Consider the following 25,382-nt stretch of genomic DNA (forward strand, 5'->3'; position numbering starts at 1 on the left):
TTGCTGCAGTGGGATAAATAAGGGGAGCAATATAATCAGTCAGACTAGAAAGCAGCAGTGATGTACTTAGTTATCTCACTGTGCTAATCCTCTATCAGGTGACTGCTCACAAGATTTCTTTAAGCCCTCATTACAGAGGCAGAAATCCAGAACTAGGACATACACTTTAGTGACCCCGAAGTAACATGTTTAACCTCTAAGAGATCTTGGTGGGATTTACATGCTGACCAGGCCACGACAAATTGGCTGCCTAAAGGTAGGTTGTACTGCTGTAGCAAAAAAGCTAGAGACAAATGAGAACAATATTCTGCTATTTATTTGTCTGAAGGCAAATAAAGAAATAACTAATTGAAATTTTACAAATCAGAAACAGGTTTTGCTAACCATCCGGAAGAGACATAAATTAGTAATTGGGGTTTAGGATCTAATTCCAGGAGCTCTGAACTTGCAGCTTGGCAGAGACGAGGCTTTTAATTCTCTCATTAAAAGGCCTTAATTGAGTAGATATTAATTTTAGTTTTTTACAAGAGTAAGCTAAAATCATATGACAACAAATCCTGCAAGTAACTTTAAGATATTTATACTGGGACAGGTTATAATCTGTTTGTTATACTTCAGACACTTCCACCAGCTTGAAAACATTCTCCCTTAAACATCAGTTTTCAAAACAATAGCGTCTCTTCACCTGATTTAAAACCATGGAGACTACCTAGCTGCCACTGCTCGCTGCCACCTACTTTGGCATACACACGGGAGTGTTTCAGAGGCTGAGAAGCCGCGGGTACGCAGACGCAAATCGCCGTGTGACTGCAGTGCTGCAGCACATGTCGGCTCCCACGAGTGCCCCTGCCTGCACCAGCCATTTACAGCATGCTGCAATGTGCTGCCATCAACGCAATGTCTTTTATCGAGTTGTCTTGCCAAGTACATCTTAAGCATATTATCTTTAGAAGATGCTTCTAAAAGGAAAGGCATAGGATTAAGCCTATTATTGTAGAAAAAGTCTTACTCCAAGTTTTTGCTTACAAAATAAATAAAATACAGAGTACGATATTTACCAAATATGCCAGTAGGTTGGTCTGATCTAGGGAAAACAAAAGCAAAACTCCAAACTCACCTTGATCATTTCTGCCACATAACTTTCTGGTCCTGTATATTCTGTTGAATCTTTTACTTTCACTAAGACAATAAAGCACAAATAATGCCACATATTGTGCTCTTCTTTAATGTGCTCTTCAAATGTGACTGTCTTGTTATCAAACTTATCTCTTTCCAAACCTACAAGAGTGACACATATATAACCCTTAGTATTTACACACGGGTACTGAGAAAACAAGCTCTAAGAAAAAAACTTGTTTCTACAGTCTGCTGCACACCTTAACAGTCACAATCATTCTTAAATGGACACTGAATAACAAGGATAAACTCTCTAACAAATGGCCACAATGTAGTGAGAAGAGGAAAGGAGGCATAACAAGCACTGCTCACACTGAGTATATGTAACAGAAAACTTTTGGTTAAAAAAATGCATTCAGTTTGTTGGATTTCATAACTCATCTCCTATTTTTAGGTAAAAGGATTCCAAATGCAGCATTTGCTTTGCAGCAAACTTCCAAAGTTTACTTCTGCCGGTCTGTGTGTTATGCAACTTCTGCATGACCATGTCATTTAACCATACTGGTCTCAAAGGCTCAGCAGCTTAATTCCCAATCTACTGATGGGAAAAACTGTCACAGGTGCTACTCAACACTCTGCACCCTTGGAAAAAACGACTGTTTATAAAAATCTCTCCCATTCCAAGAGGTAACTATGCTTTGAAGCACAGGAGAAACAGAAACTAAGGATTTGAGGAAAAAATGGTATACTGAGCATACATTCCCTATCTCTTCCTGCTGCCAAGCTCCTACGCATGTCATACCCAAAAATATCAGCTAGCTGAGGAATGCAAGGTAGGAACAGCCAGTAATTCAAGACTCCCGTTTCCTGCTAGTTTGCAGCTACCTCTGACTTTGACAGAGTAACCTCTTGTTCTTAAGTGTGCTTCTACACTTACCGCAAATAAAGCAAGTTGTTTTTAAAATTTCTTCTTTCTTCTGTTTTTCACTCCTTAAATCCGCAAAAGTGTCAATGATCACACCAAAAATCAGGTTAAGTACAATAATGATGACCATGAAGAAGAATAACAGATCATATATCACTCTAGCAGCAAAGAGAGGTTCCTGCAAGATACATATTTTAATAATTAGCAACCCAAATATGTACACATCTAACCCTTACTGTGCCTTTCTCGGTTCAGAGTACGCTGCCCCACAACCCCTCCCGTTAGTCTCCATTTCTGATGCTCTCCAGTGATAACTTACAACTCAAAACACTAAGTGAAACTAAAATGCAAGATTACTGAAAAGCCAAATTAGTCAGCTACCAGTATGTGATCTCTACAGAGTTGCTTTCTGCTGACTGTGTCCAAGTCTGTCCTCTTCTGTCTCACACACACTGAAATTTGTTCTCTCCTCACCCCTGCCCTGCAAGCCCATCCAAATTATATCCTTATATTAATCTGCTTATATATTAATATAGTACCAGTGTTGACCATAAAGTCTTTCACTGGAATTTAATACTATTCATTTCATTTATGCTAACAACGATGTATGTGGACTTTAAGTTGGACTTTCCAGTACCCATTTCATATTTATTGCAGGCCTGAATGCCCGAATACCTAACCCCCATTTTCAGAATCATCCTGCCAGTTGGGTGCCAAACTTTTATTAAGAATTATGCAACTTTTAAAGCACTGTAAGCTGCAAATAAGGCTAAATATTAGAAAACACTTTGAAATTGCAGACAATACAGAAAACCATTCACTCTGACCAAGACTGCTCCTTTGCCCCCTAACGTGGTTTTGGGGAATGACCAGAGGGAGGACAAACTCACTCAAATGGGCACAAACAGCTAAAGCAGCAGCTATATGGGCAGCTTTGGGTATTATGAAAAATTCCTGCCGCTTTGACTGGTCCTCGCTCTCTGATGGTGGCTCCAAACATCATCCATCCTTCCTTCCCCCAGTCCCAGCTCCAACTCATCTTCGTCCCTGTCCTCTCATCCATTCCCTGTTTTACACATCTACCTTTCCCTAAGGATGCTCTCCACAGAAACTCATGCCACTAGCATGGTATCAGCTACTCCTGCGTTTTAATTCCCCAACCTCATGTTACTCTTTCGCTAGCTTGTACTTATCTTATTTCTTCAGATCCTGAACTCCCAAAGCACAGACTGTTGGCTACACCATTTCTGTTCTTTTGGGCCGTGTTCTGGACAGCCCTCAAGCTAAAAAAGCCCCCAAAAAAGGATGGGTAGAAGCTTGTTTGAACTGGCTGCTGTTTAATCTGATCCTACAGAGATTTAACTATATTACACAGAAAGAAAGTGTGGTCCCTTCTAGTCGCGATGTGTCCTACATCTGTTTAAAGGGAGTGTATACACATTTTCCCCAGCAGAACTAGATCCCCAGCCCTACATGGTTATCACTCTTCCGCCCCCATTCAGTGATAATTTACCTCTTTGGATGGTTTCCTGAGCACATCACCTACTCCACCCCCACTCCTGAGCCCATGACTCAGTACAGTAACAATGCACATCAGTAACGTCTCGCACGTATGCTCTTTATTCTCTTCCTCCATTTCTTCAGCAATCAGTTCTATTAACACAGCAAGCAAAGACACATTTCAAAGGCAAGAAGATCAGTTTTAAATAATTCTCTCCATTCTTTGCTGGTTATGCTCTCTCCCTCTCTCCTTTATAAAAACTGCCAGATTTCCAGCCAGCATTGCAAACCTCCTTAGCTCTTGCAAAGAGCCGACCACGGAGCAGGTCTCTGCTCTGGCTCCAGCCTGCCCTCCTCTCCCCACCAGCAGAGTTTTCTTTTGTGCTCAAACTGCTGTCTTTGACTTGGTTAAATATCTCTTTCCATTTCTGTTAGCATGCATAGCTCAGATCACCAGATGCCTGTTTATACAGAATCATAGCTTTTTGACAGCTCAGAGGACAAAGTGTTGCCTCTTACACTCTCCCTTGGTGCCTAACAGATTGCACAGCCTTTGGGCTGCACTCAAAATGGCAACTTCGACTTGTATTTTTCAAATGGCTAAAATATCACTGCTTATGGAAACAGCATTTTACTAAAAAAGTAACACACTTTTTTTGACCCTCTTCATTTGGCTGAAGCCTCCAACTTCACTGTTTCAGTTGCAGAACCGCTAGAATTAATTACCTAATCTCATATACTCTCCTTGTACCCATTAAAAGTCTCATGACTTTCATTTCATCATAAAAATGCTCATGAGCAGGTCCCACTTTCCCACAGACAGCCTTAGAAAGGCCCCATGCAATCCAGATATAGCCAAAACCCAAGATGGTAGAGAAATGGCCAAAGATTTGGGCATCATTAATATCCCTGGCCCATACCACCTGATATCAGGTTGATTATTTATGATATAAAAACATCTCTGGAGTTTTCCTTTCTGCAGCCAGAGTGTACAAAGACAAAGCAGCACACTCCTACTAGAGCTGAATAAAGCAGCTATTCTTGTGTCAATGCTGAATCTTAGTTTATCGAAGAGGACACTTGACCAAAACAGAGCCATCTCCTCTAGCGAGCATGGGCTCATGGCCATTATTGACCTTTGAAACATTTGACCATACAAGAGCTCCACTCCTAAGAGAAATAGTGATGTTCTGTCTGGCTCTCACAGCCAGTATCATAAATCTCCGAGAAGTAAATTACATTTTATAGAAAATAAAACTGAAGTATTTCAATACCCAATCTGAGGCTGGTGATTATGCTACAAATAATATCTTGCATGCACTTTTTTGATCTCAAAAACCCCCAAACCTACCCTGTCTACTTAATCCATTGAGTACTTCCTGCCATGATATTAAAAACAGTTTCCTTAGTTAGCTAGATAGAATAATGCTGACAATAAACAATGTTCTGCTCCATATTTCACAGGGTATTATCCTCTGAGATCACATTTAATAGCCTAATGTTTTAAAATAATAAACTTTGCAAAGAGGTAAACTGCATCATTTCCTTCTCAAATTGATAAGGTATAAAATCAAAGAATATGACAGTTTTATCAAAGTATGGTTTAGTTCTAAGTTTCTCTAGTTTAATCACTTCATATAACAAATGTCATTTATGCTGTTGGCCTAAATTAATTATTTTTTAAAGTTAGATACTCTCATGATAGCTTTGTTCCCCAATTTATTACATAGAATTAAAATAAAATTTTTTTAGTTTAATGTGCTTAACTAGAAAAAGTGTGAAAACTCAGGGTGTGAGTTATGAATTCAACAGCAGATACTTACGGTCTGAAGGAATGATTGAAGAACAGTTTTCACTGCTACCTGCTTTGCATACATCTGAATAGAGAAACTCTCCGGTCATGGTCTCACCTGGTTCTGTGCGATCTAAAAACAGAAGGTGATGAATCAAATCAATAGTTTAATGTTTTGTATGCTTTGCAAGGTTACTTCTCAGATATTAAGATACCCCATAATATTCAGTGTGCAATTACTAGGCAGATGTAGAATAGTATATTATCTTAGAGTTTAGAAGGGCACAGTACTTTCCAATTTACACATTAAATGATTTTAAATTCAAACATAAAATTCTTCTTATTTCTATGAATTAAAGACCAAAGTTGTGCAAAGATTTATTTTGCATCAGCTCCAAAGCTGAGAGAGTAATTGAAATTGTTCCAAAAATACTGTGTTCTAGTGGACAGTGAATTTTCAAGGTGCCTTGAGAACTTCCCTTTCAATGCCTTGCAAGTATCAAAACAAACCTACTGCCACATAGTAATGTCTTTGGCACTTCTCCAGCTGCATGGAAATGTGAAAAAACAGGGTCAGTGAGGTTTGGGTCTCTCACAGGATTGGCAGTAAAATTAGAAAAAATAGTGGGAATGTCAAATAATACTTGTCTGAATAGCTCAAGTGTCAGAGAAAAAAACAAAGACAGAACAAGACAAAACCCAAACCTCTCCTCTAACAAATTTAATTTCTGTGCTTCCCACCCACTGAGTTAGTTGCTTGATGCTGCAGGGTGGAAAAACCTCTGAATTTTAACTTACAATAAGCAATCTAAGGTCAGCACAGAGAAGTCTGCTATGGAGTTTAAACTGTAGCAAGTATTTGAGAGAGGTTAATACAGTCTATAAAAACTATGAGCAAACCAGAGTTAGAGAGATAAACCTCTACTTCACATGAGCATCTCTTTGATGCCCTTTGATGCCCTTCATTTATATTCAGTCTGTTATTTCAGATAAAATATTAATTTTTGTTATGTTGAAACTAAACCGCACCATTAAAAGCCAATACAAGCATTCAATATCTGGCAAACAGAGGCAGAACTGAATTCTCCCAGTGCAGAGCCTTCTCCACAATGGCCTACCTAAAGTCTGCTTGTAATTAAACTGAGGGAGGGAGTAGGTGTAGCTGAATTAGATAATCTCAACTGTTTTAGCAAACAGTGAGGGGAGAAATCTCAACCATTTGCAGAAGAGCCTAAATGCTATCTCCAGGGGTTCCTCCTCCCCATCCTTCTTTATGCTGCAGCAGATTGCAGCATTTTGTAAAAATACTGGGGTATCCATTTGCCCCAATCAGTTGTTTGGGTTTTTTTAAAATTTTATTTTCTATTTAAATAGTGTCCTTTGTAAGAAAGAAATTGTCAAACTGGTAAGGTAATCAGTATGACTTGCAAAAGGTCGAAGACACTCAGCATGCCCCAGGGAACAAAAGCCCATTACTTTCTTCAACACAAACTGGCGAAATGAGTCACTGGTACCAACCTGGCAATAATGTTTCGTTAGGGAGCTTGTCTACTTCCAGGATAAAATCATCTTTGAAGAAGAGGTACCCCACTATGGAGAACAGGTAGACCAAGATGAGAGCGAGAACAGCAGTCAGGATGATGGAACGCCCATTGCGAGTGACGCTCTTGATGACATTCAGCAAGGTCTCTTCTCGATACACCAAGTCAAAGAGCTGGAGGACAAAGAAGAAAAGCAAAGGCTGTTTCTCACATGTACTACCAATACCACTGGTGGCATGCTACATGTTAGCATAATGTGGGACAGCACATTAACAATGCCAATCTGATGCTTGGAAGAGCATTTAAAGCACTTTTTTTTTTTTGCCTTTTTATAGTTATCTGAAATTTAACGTATTAGCAAAGAAAAATATAGCAGGCGGTGAGGGAGATGGGGTCCCCCACCCCCACTGCACCACTCTCGTGCCATGCACTTTGAAACATGAAGAATGGAGGCAGCTGTACCCTCCTCTTCCCCTGCACTCCATGGACCCCAGTCCTGAGCACCAGCTTGCGAAGAAGTCCCTACCTGGCGTGAGGGCAGGTATTCTTGCTTAACTGCTAGATATACAGTGCATGCTTTAAACATAAAGCTGCTAACACATACTGTTGTATCTTTTTTATAGTATTATCTGCCCCATCACAATCTCAAGATAGCTCATTTCAAAATGCAATTAGCTATTATTTCCTTTAAGTCTTAGTTTATTGAGTGTATAATTAAGTGAGCAATATTTTCGCCCAAATTCTTTGTTTAAATTTCTTTACAGATGTTTCCTTCATTTTTCACTCCTCTGGGTCTGTGACAGTTCACCAGCACAGCCCAGGCAGGTTGCTGGCTATGCTGGTTGACAATGAAAGGACAGTTATTTGATAAATTGGACCTACATGAATACAGAAAATAACCAATTCAGTTACCAGAGGATGTAGCAAGCATCAAACAAAGGGACAAAAATAGTGTTCTGAATGGGATTTAAGGTTTGCTTTAAAAGTGACACATTTTCTCCACCAACACTAGAGATACTCCTTCAGTGCCTATTCTTATGAAGTATTGTGCTGTGCAAGATGAATTCCATCCCAAACAGAAAAAACACGTATGCCAGGCATCCGCGTCAGTCGTGTGAGGTCTGGAGTCTAGCTACAGCTAAGGAGACACTCCAAAGTTAACCAACTGCTCAAAAAGCATAGACGCTATGTTATAGTTATTGACAATAACAGAGTAAACCATCTTAAAGACTGTGTGCCTCTTACTCATAGCATGGTAACTCCAAAAGTGCCTACTGTTCAGCTAACATTTGTATGGCTAGATTTTTCATTGATGCTTTTTTTTCCTCATATAAGAGCTTACATGACCTTAAGAAGGCTTAAACCTTCACCTAGTATTGATATTACTTGGAATCATGACGTTTTAAATTGTTTTATTATCTTGGAAGTCAGAGCAGGGTCACAAGCAATACGTCTAACCTAGAAAACCTGTACCTTAGAAGTGGAGGAGTAACACAGAGAGAAATGCTGAAAACCTTCATTGCAACTGCATACGCATTTACTGTAATGAGCAATTTTAACTAAATTTAACTTTAAACACATCTTGTATAATATACTTGAGAAGAACAAAAAAGTCTCCACTTGTCCGTACAAATCAGGAAGAAGAGATGTGGCAGGAGTCCCGTAGCCTCCCACCGTAACTTCTCCCAAGCAAAATCTCCAGCCTGCAGTTCTCAAAAGAGTGTCTGTACAACAGCTTCCCAGTAGCAAAACAGAAAGCAAGTGGTGTATGACACATCTAGATATGCCCGAGATGGGACTTTACAAACACATAGACAGAAAAACATTCTGAGGGCAAAGTGAATACCTACCAACAAACTATAAAAGAATTCATGTACGAAGAGCCCCAGAGCACAAATCAGAAGGTACAGCAGGTGATAAAGAAACTCTACATCCATGATCATTGCCTTGTATCCTCTAGTGAAGGTTCCACAGTTACCCACAAAACTCATCAGAAAAATGATTTTATTACAAACCTAAGGAAAGATTAACCATAAATTAGTTACAACATGTGGCTTTCAGGAAAAAAAGGCAATTTTTCAAAGCTGGAGATAACTTGGCTTCATGTTATCAACAACCGTGCTGAATTGTCTGTTACACAACAGCGTTCTACACGTCAGTCAAAACCCGCTTTCTGTTGCATTTTCTGCACAGCTGAGACAGAGAGCCAAAACTAAAACTGCACGTGTCTAATAAAACATGTGCACTGACTCCTGTCTCCGGCTTGTTGTCAAAGGACATCAAGAGCAAGATTTAAAGAAGAAAGTAAAATCACTCCCTGGTGCAAGAGGTAAACCTTCCTAAAAAACCCCCCTGTTCTAAGCATGGCACTTTCTGCAGTCAAATAAGTCTCTAGCCTACAGCAACCCTTACGTTTCTGAAACACCCCGCATTGCTTGCTAATAAGCAAGTGCTCCCGATTCCCTCAGCAATTCACTCTCGGATCATGTAATCCTCCTGTGTAGCTCCAGCCATCAACACCAGAAGGAAAGCTGCCTTCAACTTACCTGGAACCTGCTAAATGCTGCAATTACCAACAACAACAACCACCACCCCCCTCACAACGCAACTCTGACTCTGTAGTACCTGGCACTTGGTGACGTATTTTGAAGACAAGGAGTGCTATTAAATGATACACTTGAAAAGCTGGGCACTTCGTAATAAAGACAAGGACTTTGAGAAGACACGTCTTTGCACAGCTCCTGCTGACTCAGTCAGAGAGAAACACTTTTGGCTTACTTGCCACAAGAGACCACAAGTATCCGGGTTTGAGCATTAATGAAGTTCTCTGGTGGCTCAGCTTACATGCTCAGTCCACACATTACTGTAGCAAAACTGCTTAGTGTCAGCTTTTGGCTGGCAGGTAGACTGCAGACAGACATTTGGGAAATGCATTGTTTAGTGAATCTTACACAACCCTGAAAATACTGTAGCTTAGTCACTGAACAGGAGACAGGTTTGAGCAAATAACTGTGTACTTCAGGGTCACAGAGACTTCTTGCATTTATGGCTGGAGTGGGAGCTGTTTCTAGACTGTAGCAAAACTGAGTGAAACCGTAGAGGTCTCCAGCCTGGGGAACCAGGATTAAATGAACAGCAGCAAAGCACTTCTGCTAGAAACGGTCCAAAGAAGGAATTACTCCTCCCACCAGTTCCACCACAATGTCCCAGGCTATTTTTGCCTGACATGTTCATGAGCAGGTAAGAAACCCTTACATAAGATGCAAGAGAACTTCAAAAAAGCCCACTCGATACTTACGTTGAATGCACCCAGAAGAAATAAAGTAGGTTGTAAACCAACTGAAAATATTAGTCGTAATATTGTAGAAGCGATTAAGGCTCGGATGCCATGGGGCTTAGGAAGAGCTATAACGATAGCCAGAGATATCAGCATAGCTGTCCACAGCAAGCCTGACAAGTGGGGCTCCAGCGTACCTAGGGTGAAGAGGAAAAAACAAGACACATTTCAATACTTTGTATAACCAAACAAAACAAACCAAAATAACCAAATAAATGCCATTTTATCATATCTTTGGTTGAGTACCATTAAGCCTCATGTTCAGACATTACTGATTTCAAAGCGGTAAGTGGAACATCTGAGCCTAATGCCTTCAGCAGATTTTAATTACAAACTTGTTACTAAAGCATTATGTAAATGATAAGCACCAGTATTATAGGTTTCTTCATTTTAGTGTTCATTACTTATACACCTTGAATGCTGAAAGAGAGAGGCATTTTGCTAATGTGTTCTGTAGAGGCATTGAATGGGTAGGTGAGGACAGACAACATACTCCTCCAGGTCCAGATTCACAGCAGATTCTCCTATCATGCTTTTGGTCAAAAACCTCATACCAGTTTTTGTCATCTCTTGCTATTTCTGGTTCTATTTAGACTGTCCCATGAGACTGTCTGCTTACATAACATCAGCCCGTGTTGCTAAAAATACACTTCTCTGAAAGAGCCATAAAAAATACTCAGTCGAAAATACTGTTTACCCTGGGTTTATGCAGAATATAAAATATATCTTTTTCTTAAAGCTGACATAAAAAAATGCTTTTCCTTCAAGCAACTGGTACCTCAGACAAAAAGGCAAGACCCCTCAAATTTCATAGTGCTCTGCAGCCCTTCTGCAAGAATGTACTCAGAGGACTGTTGTGGCTTATTGGCAAGATATACACTGAGGGCTTTTCTTCTACCCCCCGCCCAAACTCAGAAGGCTTAGGAAATATTACTCTCATCTGACTACCACGAGCAGCCATTTAATTTTGTTCCAAATCACTGTAGATTAATAAAGACAGCAGAGGATAGATGGAAATTAAAGCTTAATAAGCGTAAAGTTGAACAGATGTTTCCGCTGTCTGAAGGGAGTTTGGGATCCCAGAGCAAAGCAGCCACCGCTACTTGAGCTGTCAAACAGCAAAAGGTGCAGAGCTTGAAACACAGTCACCCGAGTGGGAATGATAAACAGCACAGAGACGGGAGAGAGAAACAAATGTGCAGAAGCTCATTGAGGAATGACTTGGGAATTGCTGTGAGAGGCAGATCCTGAAGGATCCTGCCTGCACCTGCACAGGTGCCTGAACATCCCAGCTATTACAAAGACATCCACGGCACATGAATATATTTGCTTTCAGAAGTTTCAGCAGTTCCCAGCAGGCCTGCAAAAACAACGAGAGTTAATGAAGTCCTCAACTGTTGCCTGTAACACCCACCCTGGAAAGGCCTGACACCCCAGGCTGCTCATCAGCACGAGGAGTGCAACGCCACGACATACGAAGACCTCAGTGGGACCTGGCCCAGGTGAGTACTTGCAGGAAAGAGTGGGGCTCAGGGCACAGGCTTGTCTCCCTTCCTGAGGACAGAAAGAGACTGGGAACAAACTGGGAGCAGTGTCTTTGCCCTTGGCAAATGAAGCTCGCCAAGCCAGCGGCCACTTGGCATCAACTGTCTGCTCCCAACCTAACGTCAAAGCCTTGCTGCGAGCACGTGGAGTCCGTTACATGACTGCTGGCAGGAGAAGCATGTAACCAGGAGGACCTGGTAGGAAGCTCTCCCTGTCTCTGGAATTCTCACTGTTCCAGTACCGAATTCTGGGCATCCAGCTTCTCAAGTCAGAAGTTTTACTGCTTCTGCTACAGTCAGATGCTAATGAGCTGCTCAGTTCACCGTGTCTGAGCAATTCAAGACACTAACAACTTCCCCCAAACGGTCTGTTTTGAAAAGTCTTTTTTTTTTTTTTAAAGCTAAATATAACACACATATGTATTTATTTATTTTACATTTTTGATTGTAACTAGTAAAGGAAGAGATTTTATCAAAATGTTACCTGATAAAGTATTTCAAATACACAGGGTAGGGCATCTCCAAAATGCCAAATGATCCCCCTGTAGTCTTGCAACTTGTAATCTCAACGAACTCATTTAATTACCAGCTTTCCTAGCAGCCATAAATACAGACTTTTAAATTTTAACTTGAGATCTTTGAAACTAGAGACAGAAAATTCAGTTGCTGTTTTGTGCTTGTTAAAACCTTTCAACCAACTGCTGGCCAGAACGGGATCCGGGTAGCCTCATGGTCTGCTGTCACAGGGTGCAATGCAGAGGTACAGCAGCCGAAACCACAGCCTGATGTTGCAGAAGGTAAATGTAACTCTTCCCCCCTCTCAGGAACACCGGATTTTGGTCTAAAGTATCCTGTACCTTCTCACAGGCTTTATCAGGATGCAGAACACAAGTTTTCCATGCCCACTGCCTTTACCCCACTGCAACCATAAGCTGCTATCAAACACTACTTGGATAAAATTATGGCTCTCCTCAATCTAAATTAACTGGTGAGCTGCAAAAAGGGTGAAGCGGCTTTTATGCTGCACACACAGAGCTCAGCTTGTAATTTTATGATCAGGCTACTGCTATCTTTGAGCTGCACTGTCTTTGGGTTCCGTAGTCAGCAAGGAACACGACAAAGATGCAGAGGGAAGTTCAACAGGAAAAGATAAGCATCTAACCGGCCCTGTTGCGTTACGATTCTCGAAGAAAGAGAAGTGAAGGCTTAAACATGAATCACCCTCTCCATGAGGTTTTACTGATGGGGCCCTTATTTACTCCAGTTGACATGGACGTGGCAAAAGCTCCTACCTAGGTGTTTCCTTTACGCCAGCTTTGCAAGCGATAAACATGATAGAGGCATTCACAAGAATATTTCTCCAGATTTCCCGATTCTTGCTGACATGAATCCATCCCTGGACCTGCCTTGGGGTGCATCTCTTGGGAGAGGCTGGATCTAAGGAAGAGCAGCTGAATCTCATCAGGACTCCACCAGGAGTATTTACTGAATTGGCTCTAAGAACCACCACTGTCGCACAAACCCACTGTTTGGATCAAAAGCGACTTCCATGAGACCTATTACAGCAAGATTGTGCAATCCCACATGAACCGCACATGTTAACCCATACTTTATGTAAGAAATGATAGCAAGTCCAGCTGCTACCTGCTGATAGCAAGGAACCTTGGAGCAGCAGGTTGCTCCCGAGCCAGGGGACATGGCTGGCACGCTCCTCCTCGCTCCCTAGGGCAACCTCTGTTCTAAGTGCTTGCAGGGGTAAGGGACTCCTAGGAGAGACAGTAACAGAGGGGAGATGGGCTCTTCTGTATCCTCCATCAATTTCTAATGGCACAAGGCAGGTCACTTGGCTCCCGTACACCTCACCTGCCAACACAGGGTAATCTCACTCACCCAACCCCAGGCCCTTCAAGCCTCCTGAAGTGCTACGTCACCATCAAAGTTTTATGGAAAATGGTATTAATAAAATGCAACCTCAAGGAAAACAACAAATTAACATTTCTCCTATTTTTAGTTCAATACTTGATTACAGAACTTTAAAACAAAGTAGAACAGTCAAGTAATTAAAGGTAGATGTCTGTCTTTGATAATTTTTTCCCCTAGGAAAAAGCATGGCTCTACATTTTCCTTACAAAATGCCTCAAGAAAAAGTAAGTCAGAGAATAGAACAATTTAAATCAAGGCAATTGAAAAAAGCCAATTTCCATTCTCTTATCCCCACTGAAGTAAACAGGGATGCACAGACACAAGTGGGGGGCAGAATTTGGCTCATTATACCTTATTTGTTCACATATTTTTGTATGTTAAATATTGGTACCTCCTCGAATTCCTTTGAATGGATAGAAAAACGCTACGAGCAGGTTCATAAGGACAGCCAGGTTAAAGGAAATACTGCTCCAGAAGGACATGTTGCGAGCACACCAGTATAGGAAGGGTTGAGCTGCAAAAGAGAAAAATAATTATTTTTAATGGAGCACTTAAAAAAATAAAAGGTCTATATAAAAAATTAATCTCCACCAAAACTTAGTTTATTTTCAGTTTGCCCAAAAGCACAGCATCATCAGTAGTAATATTCATGGCTTATTCTGAAGTTTATTTGATTACTCTATCTTTGGGGTACTTCCAGTCTCCTAGATAGTGCTTTAGGGCAAAGGACTCATGAAAAAAAGGAACATATTTTCAAACATGATTTAGCAGCAGCATGAGAATGAGTTCAGAAATACCAGAGGTCAAGGACTTCAGGTTTCCCCATATACTTTGTACTCAGAGTCACACAAAGAACAATTAGGAAGATTTGTACATGTTATCAATGGTGAGATTCAGCCCCATCCCTCCCAGTTATGCTGCTGCAGCTGCCAGCAGCTCACCTACACAAGATACTGCCCACCTTCAAACTTCCCTTCTGCAGCAGCAAGCCAGAAAAAAACGCAGCAAAGACAGCGCAAGGTGGACAACCAAGACACAAAATGCACTGTAGCGTCATAACAATAAAGCTAAAATGTTTAGGACTAGTTGCCAAGCCAGTAAGACAACTTTACTTCAAGCTGGTAATAGACCAATAGAGCCCCAGAATAATAACTGGCCAGCTCGGCTGGCCTCCCCTCTGCCCTGTGGGCAAAGGACACAAGCACATCTGCACAGAGCTAAGCGTAGAGTTAAACAGCTGCACATTTTAAATTCTTAACACTACATATAAATACTTTTCAAAAAGACTCCTAATTTTAATAATCTCTGCAGCAAGAATCAAGAGGCACAGAAAGCAGGATTCATTTTCTGAAGCGGTTGTGGACCAGAAGACGACAAGGACAGCTAAGAAGCTGCCTTACAGTAATCCCCTTCTGCATGAAGGCAAAACTCCCCTGATTTTAGCTCCTGCAGGCTTATTGTACAGCAAATTGTGTACTGCTGAAATCTAGAGTGACCAAAAAAAAAATATATTAAAAATGCTCTCAAAGAAGGGAAAGAACTAATGTTTTTCCCTGTTGGAAGGAGGTAATGTGTACAGATACCAGAGAGCAAAGGAAAAGAAGCTCACAGTGAAATTTAGGGAAAAGATGAGAGCGCAAACTTTGGGGATGAAAAGAAGAGTAAATTAATGAATGCAGCAATTCTGAGCCTCACAGTAGCCACCACCTCTCTTCAGCAAATCACCTCGTCTAGCATCCTAAGCAAAAAAAATGGGTTAAAAGAATTATACAATGCCTCATTATACCAAGTTGAAATGTACATAAAAAGCAAATGTATTGAACAGCTGAATGCAAAGGAAAGGACTACAGAAAAGTACCCCATCACTGTAAGAATACAAGCTTCATTGCACCTAATTAGCCAGGCACATGTTAAGCCTCACTGAAATGTGATGTAGCAATATTTTGAATATGTGATGCATTGATTTCTATATTATTTCTGTTCTCAATTCAATTTTAACTGGAAGAATTTGTAAGCAGGTTGAATTCATTTGTATGAAATTGTTATATGAAGGGTCATTATAAAGTTCCAGGTTTTACTTTAAACCTTAATGTGGGGATAAGCACAGACTATCTGCCCTGTGTAGCACTTCTGCCTGGTTTTGGCAGGCTCATTTGAATTCTTAATTAAGACCTTGGGAGACTTATGGTGCTCAGACTGTGAGCTAACACCATGAGCTGAAGGGGGAAGTACATGGGTCTTTATAAAGACTTTTTTACAAGTCTTTCTCAGGTTTAGAATAAACTGTAAGTGGTATCGCATGAGCGCAGCACAGAGCACTGCCAGCTGGCCACGTCTCGAAAACACAAACCTGTATTTAAGATGTGAGAAACAATTGTATAAACATAGACTATCACTTAGAGGCCAAACAAGACCAGAATATTAGGAGACAGACTAAATAATTCCAGTTTCTTAAAGCAAAAAGAAATATTCTCTACTTCCGCAGGTGGATCTTGATCAATTTGTGGTCTGTTGTTAATTATGGATGTCTTCACAGCTTGCCTGGAGATAGCCTCAAAGACAATTAAAGTAACTCAAACAACAAAATCTAACAGAACATATAGATGCTGTCAAAGACAAAGTTGCCCATTTGTTTAGGATATCAAATGCTCCCATATTCTTGTAGAGTTCTTAGAAGCCATTTTAGGAAGCAGTTTCCTGGGGATTTTGATGCTGTCAGAAGTACTAATCCATTGTTCAGCTGAAATAGCCCCACTCTATTTAGTATTCATACACATGAAAAATATTTCAGTAGAGCTGACCAAGTTTCAGGCGGTCTTACCTGGACCTGACTTTGATAATTTTAAATAGTATGATTACAACTGCTTTTCTCTGTTAAAAGATCTATTAACATATATATACATACATCCCAGCAATCAGAAGTAAATACTGAGTTTCCGTTACCAGATGTGCAACACATCATCAACTCTAGTGTGAACTGTGCATATGCATCCTAAAAACAAACTGGAAAGAGTCCAGGCTCTTCTTGGAGGTGCATGGTGAAAGGGCGAAATGCAATCGTCAGAGGTTGCAACAAGGGAAATAATCTTATAAAAAATAATTTTCACAATGAGGAAGGTCAAGAGGTCCCTTCTCAACTAATTTTTTTCTATGATATGCAACACTGACTGAGTACCAGCAAGGTCTTTGTCAGGGGGAAAACCTCTGCTCACCACGCTGGCGTGGATTGCCTAGCACTGCAGGCAGGTTTTGGTGGCTGACAGCAGCATGCAGCTGTACAGAAGTCCAATCTCACATTTGCTCTAGGAGGCAGTTCCAGACCAGTCTGTGCTCTTGTGCTAATAACTGGAGTTTAGCTGATTCAAGCATGGGGAACAACAGCGGTATCAGATGGCAGATGTTGACTTGAGCAGGAAATAACTGCTTTCTCTCTCACATTTCAGAGGGTCATTGTTGGTAAATTCTAACCACTCATCACTGCTCACTGAAGCTGAGCCTCATGTGCAACATTTCTCCTCTAGCAAAACAAGATTTTTTAAAATTTTTTTTTAATAATTTTAAGCAAATGAGTTAGAAAGTTTACTGGGGGAAGTGGTGGCACTGTATGAATTAAAATATAATTTTAAAAGTTTTCCTAGTTGCCAGTGGGAACCTCAGAGGAAAAAGCAGTGCTTGAAAATGCTTCTTTTCAGATATTTTAGCATCACAGGGCTGGAAGGGACTTATGTTGGAGATGCCATGAGTCCATGCTGCATTACCCAGCCTTTACTCCTTGCAATGCAAGGGAACTGCTTCCTATATCCAGTGCAGGGAAGGAGGACAGACCACTGCTTTCTTCAGCTGTGTCCTCTCCATTTCTCCCTGCCACTAAATGCCTTCTCTTTTAAGCTAAGCCTCCACAAATTTGTTCCTTCCTGTTGGATCTTAAAAAAGATGACCTGTGATCCTTCTTACCACTCTCCCCTGGATCCTCTCCAGTTGGTCCATATTGCTCTTGCATTAAGCTTGCCTTCATTACAACATATTGCCATTGTGCAGAGGAACAAACTCTTTCAAACAATTATCAAGGTTGCTGCCACACTGGGGAACCATCTGCTACCGAGTCAACATTTCAAGCTCTGAAAACCTGACCTCAGTGCTCTGCTGGTCATGCTCCACACAACCATGCTGGCAACAGCAACCTACCTCGCAGTTTCTTTTGCCAGTTCATCTCATTAAAGAGGTCTTCTGATTTCATGAAGAAGTCGTTGATCTTGCTGCCTTGTTCATCCCTCTCCGTGGTATAATATATCCGCAGCTTGGACTCCTTCGTGAGGAATTCACAGATACTGGGCACGGGGAAGACGATTTGCTCCATGGTACGGTCTGACCTGACAATCTGAACAGCAGCCTTATTAGACAGAGTTCTTCCTAGTTATTAAATGCTTTTATTTCTCGGTTTGTCTGCTTCCCCCCCGCCCTTCCAAACCAGCTACATGTAGAAACTTGGACACATTTTGTAGAATAGCAGCTTGGTACAGACTTCACTTCATTTACCTTTCAAAGCAGGCCTGCATTTAGCTCCAGGACTGATAATTTCTATGCTGTAGTCTTATCCTGGCGATACTTAGCTGGGATTTCCAAGGGGCCCAGTGAATCCGGCACCAAAGCTGCGCTGAATTTCAGAGCAATCTGGTTGCCCAGTTCAAGAATCTTAGCAAATTTTAGCCACACGTTGTACAGGCGAGCATGAGGAATAAGTTATATTTATATTGCTTATTAGAGTTTTGTGAACTCTCCATGTTTGTATGTGTTTTACTTTTTAAAAGCATCTCAGATTGTGCATCAGGCCAAAATGTCATTTTAATACAGAAAGAATGGCAAAAGCTATCACTAACTTTATGGATTCAGCAATAGTACCGGCCAAAATGTAACAGAAGTGAAGTTACACTTCCTCCTGCCAACAGAGCTCTGCTCAGCTCCATCTTAAAGCCCACACATGACAGCTCAAAAATAGCTCCCCCCCCAGCGGCTGTCAAAAAATAAAATAAAAAAATAAGTACACATATATTCTCATGTCAAAGATGACAGTCCACACACAGGTAGTCAGTTCAATCAAAATACCACGTATAATGTAACCGGTGTTTAACTCCACCGTTTCTCTTCCAAGCGGCTCTTTCCGCAGCAGATCATTTCCCCCCACACACCTCCCAGCAGCCACTGGTTTCCCTTTACCTCAATCTGTGCCGTGTGCTTGGCATAAAACTCCAGAGCCTCGTCTCCCTCTATCTGACCTCCCGGCTTCAGCATGTTCTGCAGCTCTTTGTTATGACGAGCCAACTAAAATAAAGGAATGCAAAGGGAGTGGGAGACACCAGATGTCTCTCTATGATATTAAATTTCTGATTTTTGGCATAAAAAAAGAAATAGTACGCAGTCAGCTGCTAGGAAAGGGCAAAGTTGACAGAAGGCTTGTTCTATTCCAACCAGACACTCTGCAGCTCTATTTTGGGAGCAAGTCAGAATGATTCAAATATGTATTTTTTTTTAATATCCGTGTTGTACTCCTCTTTTACCCATCCTCTCCCACCCTTTGCCTGACTTGGGAAACTTTCTGAACATTCACATTCGGTCTATCTTCCTACATCCATCCTAATTCAAAGGTGTGCTAATCACACAAATATCTAGGTAGGGACGGAGAAGAAAATTTGCATCAGTTGAAAAGTAGATGCACAGAGCACTGCTCCGAAAATGCTTCTGGATACTCTAAATTAATTTTACGGCATAATGATGGTTTTTCTTCTCAGATGCTAAAGGAACAAGAAGTCTCTAATGGAGTGATATATGTAGCATCAATATCTTAAGTAGATCTAGATATATATCCCCTCCCGCCCCTTGGTCTTTTACCTTTCAAACACTGCATTGTACCAATACAACGAACATGACTGGCTCCAACATACAGAGAATGTGGCAAGAACCATAAAAGCAGAGTGAGATTTCTGCTAACGATTTAAGTGATCCATGAGTAGCATTTCTTTGGGAGTATAAAGTAATCTTTGATACAGCTGAAAAGTAATACATTGCTCCCCAGTACTGCCAAGAACTTGAATCATGTGTCTTCAGAAACTTGGTCAAGAGTCTGCCTGCTTCCCATTATACAAGAAAACTCCAAACATTTTCTTATATTATAGAATTTTCTTTTCTGATTCTTTAAGGATTGAAATTTGCTCTGATAAAAAGAGAACGTGCAGCGAGTTTGTCTCAGAGGTGAGCCATTAAAACAATTTCAGGGAAAAGTAGACCTCTTGCTATTCACAGTTTGTGACACTTGGTGCTACAAAAGCTGTAGGTGAAATTCTACCTGATGAGCTAATATATAAATGTTGTGTCCCACGTTCCTCGGAGATGCCGCAAGATCTTCCCCATTCTCTCCATCCTCAAATTCTACTTCTCCTTGCAGATAAGCCTTCTTTATCACTTCCACCTAGAGAGACAAGACACAGGCCATTGAAGAGACAGCTCAGGCTGAGGGCTGAAGTCTGCTAAGGCCAGTATACATTAGCCACTCTTACAGAAGTGAAAAGAGCTGAGCATATACATTCAAGAGAAAGGTCAGTGGGCTTCTCAACCTCCAGGATAAAACAGGAGACCTGAACTCAGCACCTTCAGCCCAGCTCATCAACACCAGAAACTAAACTTCATGTTCCCCTCCAGGTAATATATTCTGGGCCACCCTTGTGGCACGGTGCATCACATTCTGACCTCTGGCCCCTACTGTAGGTATGTGCACCGAGACAAGCCAACAGTGTTTCAGCTGTACTTTGAATGTCCTGTTTGTGTTTTCACCAGTTAAAACATTAACCAGCCCAAAAGCCTGCTACAGTCTACTGAACAGCTTTTAGGTCACAAGAAATTTTTGTTTCTCTCTGTCTCTTGTGCAAAAGGCTTCTACATGTGGATTCCAAAGCGTGAGATGATGCTCCTTCCCTGCCTTATGCAGGATGCTGAATGCCTCCTCTGTAGCATTCAGCATGGCTTCCCTAATTGCTCGTGCTGCCTGGGAACGTGACAGACCCATCCCCTGTGGATACTGCAGTCATTCAACCAAATCCTTGAAAGGTCTTCCATTTGCCAGTGATCCACGCACAGACCTCTTGCAGCACGCAGCCACCCCAGTCCTCCCCAGTGCTGCTGTACCTGGCTTGAAGGGAGTTGGGAGTTTCAGAGTGATCCAGGGACTCACCAGCTCTTTGGGCCTCATGTTGTAGAGGATCCTCTCCGCATTCTCGCTGTCATGCCTGCTCTCCATGATTGCCAAGAGCAGTTTTGAAGCATTGTTCTGAAGGGAGGGAAGAACACCACCAGTCACTGCCAGGAGTCAAAAAACGAGGGTACCCAGCTTGAGCGCTACCATCCCTGTTGCCCAGACATACCTGGTTTCTACAAATATGAGCCGCAGGCAAGGCACAGCCTGCTAGCCAGCCTACTCCAGGACTCCTACAGTCTCACCTTGCCAAGCCACCTCCCTCTCCTCTAATTATTGAGATACAACTTAGTAGTATTTTTACCAGTTTATTTCCCAAACCCTACTTATTGGGGGCCATCAAATTAACCCAAGTTAAGGTTCAGATTTCTGAAACGCTGAGGTTTCAAGCTTGTATTATTTTGTTTTGTTTTAAAGATGCTGCAGCATTACTACACACTCTCAACTCCAAAAGGGTGCAGCTCAGCCTTACTCAAGATACTGCTGATTAAATCAAAGGACAGCCAAGGCTGAAGACACAGACATGCTTCGCTGCTTTTAACTGAAAATTATTCTGCGACCTGCTCATGCCAAGAAATACAGGGAGGAAATGGGAAACTACCACAAGGCACCAGACTACTTTAATACGAACAATTAAGATTAAAATCCATCATGACTGACAATAAAAACCAATAAAAGTATTTAATTTTGAAGTATAATACTAATTGAGTCTAAAAGCATTTTTTATTTATAATAATAAAAAACTCACATTACCCATAATAATGGTGTGAGTCGGCAACGGAAAGCAACTAGACATTGCACTATAAGACAGGACAGTAAGTCAGAAAGGAAGTATTTCTAAAACATATGCTGAAGCAGGAGTGCTCTGTGACTACTGTTGCTAGAAGACAACCTGCTAGTGTATTTTGAAACCAGCACCAGGGCTAATTATTTCAGCATTAATATGAACAGTCCTAAAAAATTCTTGATGATTAAAGATCAACTGATTAAACAATAGCAATAAAGTATTAGGAAACTAGATGTAGCATGAGAAATTTTACTTCCATTGTATATGTAAAAGCTCACCAACAACAGAGGAGTTTTCATCGGGTTTAAATTTTTAACAGGAACTTATTTTAGGATTCCTCAGCATATCTTGACTGCCTGCATGCCCCCATCTGAAAACTGGTGGCTCCATGTTATCATTTAAAAGATGAAATACCTGTGACAAACAATCTTTGGGCACTGTCTCCAGCTTGCTGATGCATATAATTTTTTGGCACTTATGAATATTGGGATATAATAAACACCCACATAATTCCAACAATAAAATTATGTTTCATCTTACTGTTAACGCGGATTGCACAAAATATTCACTTGCCTTCAGTTCCAACACAAGGTCCATCCTCTTCTTTCCCAAAGGGTTGATGTCATTGAGAATTAATGCTGTGATGATGTCAATACCGTTGGACTCGTGAGTAGCAATGCAGTTCTGTCCAAAGAAAATTCAAACTTCACTAATTGTCTACACTAAAAATGCAGCCTAGGCTGGTGACCCAGCCAGAACAGAAGAGTCACCTCTTTCATCACCTCGTAAGCTGTTCAAGATGGATAACTGAACAGAAAACTCCAGTCAGTGGAATAACAAAAGATTAAGGCATTTTGTTTCAAGCTTTTCCTATCATGAGCCATGGCATGTCCTACTGAAACCACCCAGCCTCAGGAAGCAGACAGCAACACAGTTGATAAACAAAGCATTTACATGCCAAAGCATCCAGGCTGAATACATAGCTAAGGAAGAACACTGTTTTACTAAGATTAGGGAGAGTTTTCTTTATTTTAGATGTGCCAATCAACACCTACTTCAGTCCTGTCTAACCAAAGAATGCAAATTTCCATAACCTTCTTGCTTACCCTTTAACCCTGCTTTTATAATGGTCTATAACTAAAATACACAAACGGACAGTAGCTTGCTGGCTTCAAAATCCAGAGCCCTGCTCTGTTGTCGAGCTCCCCTGTGAAGATCCATACCTACATCTAAAGGTTGTTATTCCACCTGATCCATATAACGGAGAGAAACTGTCAGTTCTGAACTGACGTGTACAGCCTCATGCATTCTCTCGCATAGATACAATTTCATCTGAACATCGGTCACCCCCACTATGCTTTGTTTAGCTTTGCTGTAAATTACATTTGAGTGCACAAAGAAAAAGCACTTCAAAAGGCAGATATTCTTGAAGACTTTTTGAAAAGTCATATTCCAGTCTTTCTGTACCATACTATGGTTCAAATAGTATGCAAATGGAGAAAATAAGCAGATATCCACGTATGTAAGTGTGGAAGTTTGCTTGTCAGAAGGGTGACACCCACCCTGGAACACGGGACTTACCAGGTCATGCCAGCCCAATGGGAAAAGCGTTCTCTAACACACAGTGAGCACATGTTATTTGTTGAGTCAACGCCACAGAGCAGCCAGAGTTCGGAAAACTATTTTGGGGTAGCTATCTCTTTAGTATGGTTTACTCTAGACCTTCAGACTTCATTTGACTCATTGAAACAGTTACAGCAAGAGTCACATTTAGACCAAAGGCAGAAGAAATGGGCCTGACCAGTTGGTGATGCTGCTCTAAAACACGGCCGTACAACCTGTGGGAGGGTGAAGTGGAAAAGCATGGCTGAGCAGTACAGCTGCCCCTCTGATCCTTCCCACTGGAGCAAACCATAATTCTTGAGCACCTAAAAACTCCTGCTTATGCAAACGAAGTATCTTCCCATATTCCTAGCTAATTACTCAACCTTTGAGGCACAGAGCAGACCAAGTCCAGCTGTGGGTCAGTAACTGCTTTATCCGATAGGATTACTGTCATTATTCAGTTATGCCTTCCCTGTAACATGATTACTTAAGCCACCATGCTTGATTTAGAACAGTTATTCCTGCCTGGAGCAGAACATACCACCGACAGTGAGCACAGTTTGGGGGGAGCTGGACAGAGGCTGCCTCCCCCCTGCAGACACCTGGTGGTCCTCAGCAACACGTAACCCTCAGTCACTGGGAACTGCCGCCACATCACCGTGCAAGCGCACAGACAGTCGGCAGTGACACGCACCTGGTTCTGCACACAAGACTACATCTGAAAACAACCTCAACATGGTTATCACCTTCAGTAACAAAGCTACAGAGCTCAACCTTCTCCCATCAGGCTGGGGGGGGGGGGCATGTTTCTGGCCTCATTTACAACAGGCAACAGAGCTTGGTTTTAGCAATGTTTTTACTACAAAGTATTTCAAGTACAAAAATTCCCCCCTCTTCCCTGTCTGTCAAGTCTAATAAAACAACTTAAATCCTAGGAAAGCAGAAAAATCTCTACTGCTTTGAGTGGTTCAACTCCTCAGAGGGGGCCTTGAGAACGAGAAGTTGATTATTATGAGTTTATTAGGGGAAAAAAAAAACCAAAACCCCTTTGTCAGGCAAGTAAAGTGAGCAGCATTATAAGACAACACAAGTCTAGGAGACTGAGAACCCAAGCCCAGCAGAGTACATGCTGTGGGTGCAGGGAGAAAGGGTGATGCTTTTCACAGCTCTGGATGTATTACCTGGTTCTCGTGGCAAGGCCCCTGACAGTACTCGGTCAAACTTTCCAGCGTCTGGTTGATCAGTGCTACATTTTTCTCATTTATATACAGACCAAGAAGTCCAAGTCCACCAGTTGTGCTTCCACAGATACAGTCCAGAAACTGCAGCGTCTCACACACCAAGTTGTAGTTTGTCTTGTTGTTCTGGCAGCGAAGGAAATTCTGCATGGAGAGTGTCAAAGCCGGGGGGGAAGGAAAAAAAAAACAACAAAAAAACCCATACAAACTGATGTTTGGATCATAACATTTTATTAAATTCATCAACTCACAATTGCACTGCATGGTATATTGCTCTAATCTCACTGGAGCCTGGACAAGCAATTTAAGCCTCTTTCAGGGCTTGCCTGCAATGTGCTGCTCTCTCGAGCAGCTTGTTGGCTTCAAATTTTATAGAAGACAAGCAGCAATAAACAGAGTGCATCCATTAGAGCACTGAAACCCAACACGGAATAGACCATTCACTGCAGATCATAAAGCTCTCCTGATCCTGGAAGCTTTCCTTCTAGCCTACCTGCTGCATTTCACTGCCAACCATCACTCAAGGCTTTCTCCTCCCAAGACCTTTCTCCAAGACAGAAGCAGCAACTCCCTGGCTCTGGCTTCACAGCAGCACCACCTGCACAAGCGGCAAGGAGGCACCTGACTGCATGCCTTGAAGGAAGGCATCTTGAAATGCAATTCCCTCAATTGCATTTCTTCCCACATAATTATTGTAATCCCTGCTTGAAGGTGCTGATTAGGAGCACATCCTCTAATGAAATGCCAAATTTATCAGCATGGATTAAATATGTTTCCTCTCTCCTGTATTCCAAATGAAATAAAAAAAACCAACTCCACACCAAACCCAAC

The 25,382-nt window shown here is 41.5% G+C and overlaps 1 protein-coding gene across 2 annotated transcripts in view; it reads right to left on the reverse strand.

Moving 5' to 3' along the window:
- ITPR1 (inositol 1,4,5-trisphosphate receptor type 1) overlaps positions 1–25,382 on the reverse strand; it is a 180,194-nt gene that overhangs the window by 16,911 nt on the left and 137,901 nt on the right. For both annotated transcript variants that reach the window (XM_072875732.1, XM_072875731.1), the window contains 14 exons: positions 24,495–24,695; positions 22,282–22,392; positions 20,901–20,996; positions 20,019–20,141; positions 18,893–18,997; positions 17,864–18,056; positions 14,070–14,192; positions 10,173–10,348; positions 8,725–8,889; positions 6,852–7,047; positions 5,365–5,466; positions 3,555–3,694; positions 2,054–2,219; positions 1,118–1,278 (listed from right to left, as the gene is read on the reverse strand). In XM_072875732.1, coding sequence (XP_072731833.1) covers positions 1,118–1,278; positions 2,054–2,219; positions 3,555–3,694; positions 5,365–5,466; positions 6,852–7,047; positions 8,725–8,889; positions 10,173–10,348; positions 14,070–14,192; positions 17,864–18,056; positions 18,893–18,997; positions 20,019–20,141; positions 20,901–20,996; positions 22,282–22,392; positions 24,495–24,695 — 2,058 coding nt within the window. The remainder of the gene's footprint in view (positions 1–1,117; positions 1,279–2,053; positions 2,220–3,554; positions 3,695–5,364; positions 5,467–6,851; positions 7,048–8,724; positions 8,890–10,172; positions 10,349–14,069; positions 14,193–17,863; positions 18,057–18,892; positions 18,998–20,018; positions 20,142–20,900; positions 20,997–22,281; positions 22,393–24,494; positions 24,696–25,382) is intronic.

Source organism: Ciconia boyciana, chromosome 11 (assembly GCF_034638445.1).
Source record: "Ciconia boyciana chromosome 11, ASM3463844v1, whole genome shotgun sequence".
Taxonomy (NCBI): domain Eukaryota; kingdom Metazoa; phylum Chordata; class Aves; order Ciconiiformes; family Ciconiidae; genus Ciconia; species Ciconia boyciana.